Source organism: Corvus brachyrhynchos, unplaced genomic scaffold, assembly GCF_000691975.1.
Source record: "Corvus brachyrhynchos isolate BGI_N302 unplaced genomic scaffold, ASM69197v1 scaffold17, whole genome shotgun sequence".
NCBI classification, from domain to species: domain Eukaryota; kingdom Metazoa; phylum Chordata; class Aves; order Passeriformes; family Corvidae; genus Corvus; species Corvus brachyrhynchos.
In genome coordinates this window covers 17,038,024-17,048,366 of record NW_008240046.1, presented here as the reverse complement: position 1 = coordinate 17,048,366, position 10,343 = coordinate 17,038,024, and the positions used below count along the sequence as shown (strand labels likewise).

At 38.6% G+C, this 10,343-nt stretch overlaps 2 protein-coding genes across 3 annotated transcripts in view; one reads left to right on the top strand and one right to left on the bottom strand.

The window, feature by feature from the left end:
- The window catches only part of SAP30 (Sin3A associated protein 30), a gene marked incomplete at its 5' end in the record, with an annotated part of 6,004 nt that extends 3,012 nt beyond the window's left edge, over positions 1-2,992 (top strand). Inside the window, 2 exons of the mRNA XM_017744311.1 lie at positions 516-614; positions 2,658-2,992. Of these exons, the coding sequence (XP_017599800.1) occupies positions 516-614; positions 2,658-2,780 (222 nt within the window). The remainder of the gene's footprint in view (positions 1-515; positions 615-2,657) is intronic.
- A 2,625-nt stretch (positions 2,993-5,617) lies between these two features.
- Positions 5,618-10,343, bottom strand: part of SCRG1 (stimulator of chondrogenesis 1) — a 7,372-nt gene continuing 2,646 nt past the window's right edge. Inside the window, exons 2-4 of one of the 2 annotated variants that reach the window (XM_017744324.1) lie at positions 8,434-8,552; positions 7,940-8,202; positions 5,618-6,427 (exon numbers count right to left, since the gene is read on the bottom strand). In XM_017744324.1, coding sequence (XP_017599813.1) covers positions 6,373-6,427; positions 7,940-8,175 — 291 coding nt within the window. In that variant the 5' untranslated portion in view covers positions 8,176-8,202; positions 8,434-8,552 and the 3' untranslated portion in view covers positions 5,618-6,372. The remainder of the gene's footprint in view (positions 6,428-7,939; positions 8,203-8,433; positions 8,553-10,343) is intronic. The other variant, XM_008641491.2, reaches the window with a different exon arrangement.

Here is a 10,343-nt window from a genome sequence, read left to right as displayed (position 1 = left end):
CTCGAGTCAAGAAAACTTGTGCTCTAGACTTTGTCCTGATTCTAATATGTGCTCTTCCATGGTGCAGATGTGCTGTGTCTTGCCTGTAATCTGCATAAGATTTAATGGCTGAAATCACAATACAGGGGCCTCCTTTGAATCAGCATCTTCATAGATGTTACATGAAAGTTGTTACTGGACTTTGTGTTATCATGCTGGAACTGAGAAGCAAACAAAAAACCCAGAACTGCTTAAAGTACAATAATGAGTTCTGAATACTGTCTACAGCTAAAGGGAGGTAGAGCCATGCTTGGATACAACAAAACGCTCTCAAACTGAGCTGGGCTATTTTCCTTTCTGCTGGAAGGTGCAGGGTGGAGTTTTGTTTTTTGTCAAAATGACATCTGCTGAGCTGACTGTTTACACTTGCGTATCTGTGAGATTCCAAAACGTTTTTGTGAGGCAAACTATTAATGACTGAATCTTTTTCAGTTATATTAGATTGTTTTCTTCCCCTTCCCCCTCTTTTCTTCTAGGTTGATTTATATCAGTTACAAGTAAACACACTTCGAAGGTACAAAAGACACTTCAAGCTACAGACCAGACCGGGACTTAACAAAGCACAGCTTGTTGAAGTATGTATGAGTGTTTCCCATAATAGAAAATGCAACTTGCTATGGCATGTGGTTTTCTATACACTGTGATCCTTGCATAAAGTGCCTATATAATCTGGGTTTTAGGAGAACAAAAGGGAGCTGCTTGTCTAGCTTCCTTCATTGGTCACAGCTCCCGAGCCAAGTAGATCAAAAGTAAAAGCTCTTTCCAGAGGAGGGACCCTTAACTCCCAAAAGGAGGGTGTTCTGCTTAAAAACACAGTGTTAAGCTGGAACAGTAAGATGATCTGCATGCCCCTAAATATCATAGAATCATGGGTTTATTCTGTCTGTGCATCTATCACAGCTTCACCTGAAATGTCCTGCTAAAAAAAAGCTAGAAGCTGAGAGGTGTCAGTGAAGTTCTGGTAAGGTTCAGACTTTGCTTTAAAAAGCTAGTTACTGCAACCATAGGTTTCTGTATATGTAAAGTACAGAAACCTGAAAAAACATGATGCTATTGATAATGAATTCTGTTAAAACCCCTGGAATCTGCTGTCAGAAAACTGGAATTTTATGGAATTAGGGTTTTTCTTATTACTGTTTCTAAACATGCTGATGCTGCATGCCAGTACAGCTGTATGTTAGCATCTTTGCTTCACATGAGTGCAATTTTAAAGGAATTCTTTTGTGCTGCAAAGGTGCAGTCACAGCATATTGGTAAGTGGAAGAGCTGGTGATCCTAACAGGAAGGTATAGCTACTGATTTTTCACTTTTGTGCAGTGATACATTCAGCTGTATTTAAGTGCAGACACTTTTTTCATCTCTCCCTTAATCTGTGTGGATTAAAAGCAAGGCTCTTAAAGGTGTGGGTGATCTCGAAGCTGAACTGTGAAAGAGTAGTCCTGCTGCCACTAAGTGTAAGAATGCAAAATCAGTCTTTCATTTTTCTCATATGTAGGTTAGTTCTCGAATTAGCAGGACTGTGATTTGAAGAAGCACAAGCAGTTTTTATTCTGCAAAACTGGTGTTTCTAAGAGTCTGGTTTAGGTGCATTGCACATGATACTTGCCCTAGATTATTCCTATGCTGCATGGTGAGCACGGGCAAAGCTGCTTCTGCCACATGCTTGATTTGACTGACCTGCAGGTATTTGTGAGCCATAGCCACAGAGCTTCCTTAGTATACAGTGCATTTGATTCCTTGTAATCTGTTCTAACACACCAGAGACACTGCTCTGGCTGTTACTGAAAGTCCACTTCAAATGACTTTGTCAAACTGTTTCTCTGTGAATGTTTTTGGAGGTAGAGTTTAGAAAGCTGCTTTTTTAGATAGGCTAAACATTTATTCTTCTATCCTGTGGTACTTAAATGAGCAGTCCCATGTTTTTCACTTCATAATTTTAATCTATCAATCTGGCAAAAAGCCAGAGAATAGACTCAGCCAGTTACAATATTTTGCAACTTTCTTTTAAAGCTGGTGTTCGTTTTGATGAAGGGAAAGGCTTCTGAAATGACAAGTGATTCAATAACTGCTTACAGATTGTCATATTTCAATGGTTACAGCATGGTAAATTTTCATAGATAGCTGTTTTGAAGAGCTGAATGTTCAATTATAATTCTCTGATATTCTTGTGTTGTGTTGATGTTTCTGTACGTGATTTGATGGAGACACACACCACCTCCCAAGCTGAGAGGAGAACAGCAGCCTCTTGTTACTGTGCTGTCACTGTTGATATTCTGTAGTCATCACCTGTTACATTCAAGCTTTAACTGAGCAGATGAAATTATAGTCCCATGGTGGTTGTGATAGCTTTGAGGGCTTTTTCCCCTGAAAGACCTCTGGGCTTTTTACTTTGTAAATTAGGGGTACAATCTGCTACATTTAGTTCACAGTTATCAGTAAAATGATTCCTGTTTACCTTTTCTATGACTACTAAAGACTTCAGAAAAGAGGCAACATTTCCCTTTTTTGTAAGCTTCTTAATCAGTCTTTTAAACTTTATTGTAGTAGATTTAAATTTGAATCTTCCGTTTTTGCATGTAAGAGTGATTATTTAATTTCCTTGTATTCTTCCTTTATAGATAATTGGCTGCCATTTTAGGACAATTCCAGTGAATGAAAAGGACACCTTAACGTACTTCATCTACTCAGTGAAGAATGACAAGAACAAACCAGATCTAAAGATGGATAGTGGGGTTCATTAGGCAGAAAAGGTTGGGACTGAGACTTAGGCTGCAAAGCAAAAGACTGAGGTTTTGTTGATATGCAAAAGCTTTCTTTGTAACTTTTTCTCCTGAGAGAGTTTGTCTGTCTTATTTTTCATAACCTTGCTGATTTGTTTGAAAACCATCTCTTATGAAACAAATTTCCTCAGCAAAAGTATTTTAAATAAATATCACTGATATTGTTGCTCAAATGGGTGTGTCTGTAATTTTAGTGAGTTGGACATGATGATCCTGACGGGTCCTATGCAACTCAGCATATTCTATGATTCTATGATACTTGCACCTAGCAGTTAAGTTTTGATGAACTATGTAATAATATTAAAATATTTTTCAATTAAAATGTACCTAGGATATATTTATAAATTTACCTCAAGTGCTCATGATTGAATGCCTTTAAAAAAAAAAAGTTGTAGCAGACTTGGCAGTAGGTTCTTTTTCCTAAGGTAAAAGGCTTTAAGTGTCACTTCTGTTCTTAGCTGGGCAGAAATGGCTGAATAACAGGGTTTGTTTTTTTTTTCCCCTTGGGAAACAAGAATTGGTGGAGGATTTTCTGATTTGTTTATTCATTTTGTCATTGCTGAGATACATGCTTCCAAGCACTGAGGCCTTCCTGCTCCTGTATTAAAATGGAAAAAAATGCAGCTCTCAAATTTCAAAGCTGTAAGTACAGATGAAGGGACTGCTGCAGCTTACTGTGCTGAGAAATCCTTCGATTTGGTAAGAAATCCTTTACCTGCTGATTTCTCCATTTGTCTGCATGGACTGCTGCTAAGAACTTAATTGGAGAACGAGAGTTGAGTCTGTGTGGGGTCAGTACAGTCTCTTCTAACAGGCACACTGTTTCTTTTTCATTGCATGCATTAGCTCAGGCCTGTTTAAAAGGAACGACCCCCTCTCAATAAACCCAAACCTTATGGTAACATGTGAGAGTAATATCCAGGAATACTTAGGCTTTTGATTGCTTGTCTTAGAAAATTCTGATGTTGAAGGTGGTATTAAGAATGACTTGTTGTATTGTCACCTTTTGTGCCAGTCTAAATGTGTGGTGTATGGCATATGATTTCTTTCTGCTTAAACCTGTGCACATAGGATGAAGAAAAAGCTGAGGAAAAATAGTTTTCATCTTAAAGCTGAGGAAGACATGGCTTCAGCTTGTTCAGTTAGCATTCATTGCAACTCCTAGCCTTATCAGATGTTATAAGCTTTTTCTTAATTTGGGAAAAATGAAAAAGCAGTATGTCTATGATCCAATCTGCTTGATGTTAATCTTTTGAGTTTTTTTGAAAATTACTACTCTGCTGGCATCACTACAACTAAGATGCTTCACTTTGCTTTTTTGGACCTGTGACGCTTGCATAGAATTGAATGATGATAAACCCTAACCTCAAGCTGGCTGCCTTCCCAGTGTCTCTCAGTGGTATGATTTCTTTCACTTGTAGTGCTTTATGTATTTCCACAATATGGTTCTGCAGTGCTGGCCTAAGTTCAAGACAGTGATATCTAGCTAGTGACATCTATAATTGGTGCTCCTTTGAAGATACGTTTTCGTGCCCATTTCACTACAGGGACTGTAAATTTGCTAAATAATCATTTGCACACATTCTGCTTCTTACCTTCACAGTGCAAGTTGCATAAAAAGCCAGGGAACCTAGTCATGGATAGGACATCTGAAGGATAAAGACTTTTTCTCTGAGTGCATGACAGAGTTGAGTGTTCTCACCTAGGCCTGGCAGTACCTGTAGAAGAAGCTGTGTGAGGGAAGGAGGGCGGGGGAGAAACAAAAGCGAGTTTCTATGGAAAGTCAGTCTTAAAGCAATAGCTTAAGTGACCCTATCTTGCTGCATGTGGAAAGTGGCAACATTTTGCTCCAGTGGATTGTATATTTTCCAGGAGTCATAGAAGAGAGGTGTAACTGAAAGCCGCTAACTTTAGTGCCCAGCTTTGTATCTGCCTTAAATCTTTTTGCTACTACTGCTTTGCAAAGCTGTGAATGCCAGGCATATGCAATGTGCTTCTTGTAGAAACTAGATGGCACAAACAACAGAAATTATGTACCCTAGAGGATTATAGAGGACTTGGCACAAGAGAACATGCCATAAGCTTTTTTAGCAGAGCACTGACTTTGGGTATTTTTGCTGAGTTGCCAGATTTATGGGGTTTATTTTACTATCAATTGACTATTTGATGGGAAGCCCAAATGACTCTAATCTACTTGAATAATCACACAAATGAGGCTTAAAAAGCCTGGTGACACAAACTGTTTAACAGTCAGTAGGGCAAAAATAGTACACGCAGATTTACTTGAAACATTTAGTACTAGCTGTGTATAATCACCCCCTCACTCAGTATCCAGCCCTTGTTTACTAACAGGAAGAAAAACAGTCATGATGATATTTCATACTGACATATGAAGTAAGCCTGGTAAACTGGTGGTAGCTGTTTGGGCTAATGTGTAAGATTATTAGGTGAACAGTGGACTTTCTGGGTAGAAAAGACTGCACAGTTCCTTTGATACTGCACACTTTCCATGTGACTGACTTGATAGCTAAAGAGTTTGTGTGCAAGGCAGCAAGTCAGGCTTGCTGCCTGTAAACCTGGCTTGTTCAGGTGACTCTGCTTAAAATTATGTGGTTACCTCTCAACACCTGCCAATACAGATTGCAGCATAAGAGAAAAATGGTCAAAAAATCATGTCTCTGTATCTATTTCCTAGATCACAATGCCTCTTTAATATTGAGATGATTATCTCTGTGTTTTCTCTTCTGTAGCTATTCCCTTACAGGCCTAGCCTAAAAATAAAAAACCAGCATTTTAACTTAATTTTGGGGTACTGTATTTCAAACAAAGCTTGATTAAAGTATCTGCTGTTCTGATATTTAAAATGTTCAGTGTTAAGATTAAGCAGTTTGAGGGTTTACAAATTGCATAGTCAAGGCAGGTGACCAGTTAGACATATAAGATCTAAGTGTGCTTTTGTACTGTCAGTTTTACTTTTTTTTTTTATTCCAGTAAAATACCTTCAAATATGGAAATACATGCCTTTTGTATGTGCATGTATTTTAAGATGGCTAAATAGAACAGGGTAGCCTGTCTGCAAAAGTGCCAATGACTGAATGCCTTCAGCTTAAAACAGCATTAAAAGTGTGATGGCAATAATGCTGTAGGAAGCTGCGCTGCCATAAGTTGCTATGAGAGTCATGTTCCTAACAACATGAAGGTTTAGGCTTGAAGTTTCTTTGTCCAAACTAGTTAAGGATATTGTGCTGAGTAAGAAGAGTTATGCTTTTTGCTGGGGGATGCATATTACGATACATTAAGAGCTTGTACAGTCTGTTAAACCATGGAAATGGCTTTATGGAATTAGGTCAGCCACCAGATTTGAAAAGAAAACTTATGTATTTGATATTCCATAAAGGTATAGAAAGGAAATTCTTTCTACAGTGTAAAGTGAGGCAGTCACTTGTGGTTAGAAAGGAAGTTTTTTTTGTTGGTGGTAGTTTTGTTTTTCCCCTTGGAAACATTTTTACATGATCGTAGAATGATGTCTGTTATCTTCGCTTGCAGACTTAAATCATTGAGTGTTGCAGGGGATCACGAAAGATATCGTTGGTCCAAAGAAAATATCCCTGAAAGATAGGATCACATATTTAAACAATTAGATCATTGGTTTATTAGAGCTTTAACATGCCATGCATTTCCCACTGTGGATATTTTTTAGCGTATATTGTGATATATGTGGGATTACTGTGTTTGTCCTTCCAGCAATATAAATGCAATTGCAGATCTGGATGAAGATACTGCGTTTCTACCTCTGTTGGCCTGGTGTGGAAGCAATGACAAAATTTTCTGTCGCTGACTGGGTTGCCAGAACTCCACCCTGGTATTTTAGCTTTGAGAAAATAAACTTACCTAATAGATTATATAACCAAAATAAAGGACTTTGGCATGTGCACACATACTGTTTTAGTGCAGTTTGTCCTGAGAGCACAGATGCAAGGCAGATCTTGTGTACCTCAGGATGGTGGAAGGAGTACTTTCTTCTGTATTTGTATCAAAGGAAGAGGCTTTATTGTGCTGCTCAAAGGTTGAAGCTAGAGACCCAAAGTGTGCTTCAGGGTGAGGACACCATATCTGGTTTTAGGGAAAGTGAAAGATGAAAAGCTTAACTTAAACCCTGCTCTCAGTTTGAATGTGAGATTTTTTGCTTTAGAAGTCTTTCCCACTTCGTTCAGCTTGAGTCCCCTACAAGAGTGCTGAAAAGTTGCCTTTATTGGATTTTAGGGGACTTGAGAAATGAGTGTTAAGAGGAGCACATGTAAAAAATTATTTTTGCTCACCTATAAAATGCCATCACATTTTAGTGCTTCTGAAGTATTAATAAGTTTTGAACTGTTGATATTTCTAAACCAAATCTACTGAAGAAAAGATACTGCTGAAAAGCTGAATGAAATAATACCTTGTAATACATTTTAATACTTAAAACCAGTATGGGCTGATGGTGTTTGTTTAACTCAATTGTGTTCTTTCTCTATAGCAACAGCAAGACCCCCATGTTCAGTGAGAACTTCACTGTTCAGCTTTGTCAGCAGTGCAAACAAGCCGGGGAAGTGTTGATGTTCTTGGGCTAAATCTTTGCCTTGCCTTATGCAAGTATTTGTGAACCTCTGTGCCCCTCCTTTGCTTTTCTGCTTTTAACAGCTATCTTTACAGAGTTATTTGTTCAACTGACATATGTGCATGCAGTTTAGAATAGCAATGCAGTTCTCTTCCATGGAACAGAAATCAAGTAGTTTTGGTTTTGGTCCTGAAAATATCTTCATTGCAAAATGCTGTGAATAAGGATTTGATGTAGTTATGCTTAGTTTGGATGAAACAGAGGTGTCAAAGTTGGGTGATGCTGAAGTCCCTGTTAATAGGACAGGGAGGCTAACAAAATACACTAAGCAAGTCCTAGCTGAACCCCTGAAACACAAATCCTCAAAACTGACAGTAACAGAAAATTTGTTATATCTTGATATAATTTCACACCATCTGAAGTGATGAATTTCTTTAAAATGATAGCTTATTCCACCTGTGGAAACTGTAAATAGATGGAAATATAATGGGCAGTTGTTTACATGAAGTGAGTGTGGTCTTACTTTGGGCAGCAGAGCAATTCATTCAAGTTGCAGAAACAGATCACCTCACAGCCCTTCCCTTCCCAAAAGTGATCTTGCAGACCGTCGTCGACGTGTCGGAGGTTCTCCTGGCCTTCGGGGATGGTGTGGCAGCTGTGCTCCTTGAGGGCCCTCTTGTAACAGGAAGGGCGCTGGGAAGGCACCGCGGGGGTGCCCAGGAGAGTGCTCAGCAGCAGCAGCACCAAGACCATCTTCATTTTTGCCAAGCTTGCCGCTGCAGGGTGCTAAAGAGAAATGAGGTACGTGACACAGGAATTGCGGCTGAACAGCTTGCATTTTTCTTCCCTGTGAAGTTTTGGACACTTGAGCCTGAGTGCTGGAGAGTTTTCTCCTAGGAGGTAAATAATATTGCAGCAGAATTGATATTCATTACTTTCTGTACAACCTTGGGAATCCTTTCATTGGGAATTGAGGCTTCTGATGCTGGCAATTTTGTTGTTTCTTTGGCCTCTCACCTTGAGAAAATTGCTTTGAGCTGGCTGTGTTTTCTCGGTGGTGTAAATGATTGTATCGATTGCTCCCAAACCGGGGGAAAATGTCTGGGTGTGTGTCCTTGCCTTCCTGGCCACTTTGCCTGTCAAAACAAGAGTCACTCATGTAAAATAAATAGTATCCTTCCCCATCAAAGTTGTGGAAAAACTGCTTGCTGATTGAATCCTGTGTGATGGCTTGTGTGAGAAACTGAGGCATTAAGCAGCCGAGGAAGCCAAAGCTGTCTGCAGTGCTGCCGAGTGCCGCTGTCCTGGGCCCGTGTATGATACAGCATTATGGAGAATCTTCTTTATTGGGATTTTTTAGTACTGTAGGCTGCTTAGTTGAGTCTTGCTACTGGAGGTCGTTATGGTTTAATTGGCTTTTTAAAAGGTGGTATAAATGATCCCTTGCAAAACTCTCCTGCTGGCAACTAGGCTTTCCATCATTTTGTTTAATGTCAGCTCTGCTGTTCTGTGCTGCTTTCCACAGTCTGACCGTGACACAAAGCTTTGAATCCTTGAACTTGCATTCACTTTTAAATTAGCCTTTTGAACAACATTTCAACTGAGCTTTTATTGGTATTAGGAGAGAGAGTGGGGTTTTTTACCTTTCCTCACGTTCAAATAAAATGGGTCTGTTATCTTAAATTAAGTAGGAATTCTGCTCTGAAAATGAACCTAAAGAATGACCTGCTCTGCCCAGCACTCTCCCTGGGTGCTCATTACTGTTTTTGTGTTAGACTTAAGGACGACTTTGCTGTCCTTCATCCTGTTGGCACTTTGGAATTGATGCCCTGACACAATGCTATGGGCCAGCCCTGGTGTTCCTTGTGGGGCTGCAGGTTAGAATGCTCTAGGCTAACCCAAAAATAACAAGGTGCAAAGCAATGTCTAATCAAGGCTATCAAAGGTGAATTTAAGATGGCAGAGCTATTATCTAGATAAGGAAAAAATGAGGTATGCCAGCTATAGAAGTGACTATAATATGGGTTACTTTGTAAAAATCTTGAGATCACCCTTGAAAAACAAACAGTTAATTTTTAAATATATAAATCTACAGTATTTCTTAGTCATTTTTTTCTTGTGTAGTTTTCTTGCCACCACAGCTATCTTGCTTATCTTCCATTTTGTCAGCCAATGAATAACATGCCATGTAAGAAAATCTGGGAATTTAGATTCGTATTAGGGATAAAATACAACATCTCCAAGGTTTGTGGTTATTTATTTTTATATTTAAACTTGGGGTTTTTTGAACATCAGTAGCCAAATATTAAAAAGTGTCCAATATATTAAAGAACGTGAGTGAAATGAGAATAAGCTCTTCTGTGTTTTTTTGGATTCTGTTGTAGAAGCAAAATTCATGGAATAATTCCTTTTAGTTTCCATGAACTTGTACGGGAACTTTTGAGTAGAAGACTCACGTAAACTACTAGTAATGGAGCCTTGGGGATCTATTTTTAATTACCTCAGAGTGCAGTATTGAATAACATATTGTCTTTATTAGTTTTAGACCTCAAACTACTACTCAAATAAAGTAAACATTGTTCTAACCTTGCCTGGTGGTTTTTAGACTTAATAATACAGATTCTTCTCTCATATTTATGGGTTTTATTTTGTAGGAGTATAAACACTATAGTTATGAGGGTTCTGCTCGGAGATGTCTAATGCTTAAAGAGAACAAATCTGTTTATACTATACCAAGATAAATGCCAATGTCAGGGAGTACAATTTAATCTTCTGTTCAGATAATTGAGCTTAATTAAGTATTTAATGGAAGAAAATTTCCATGAAAGAGGAAATTAGGAAGCAGGGGGTTTATGCCTTTGTTTCTTGTGACTGGATTATTCTGTGTTTTTCTACTGTGGATGAGGGCATTCATGATATCTTTCTCT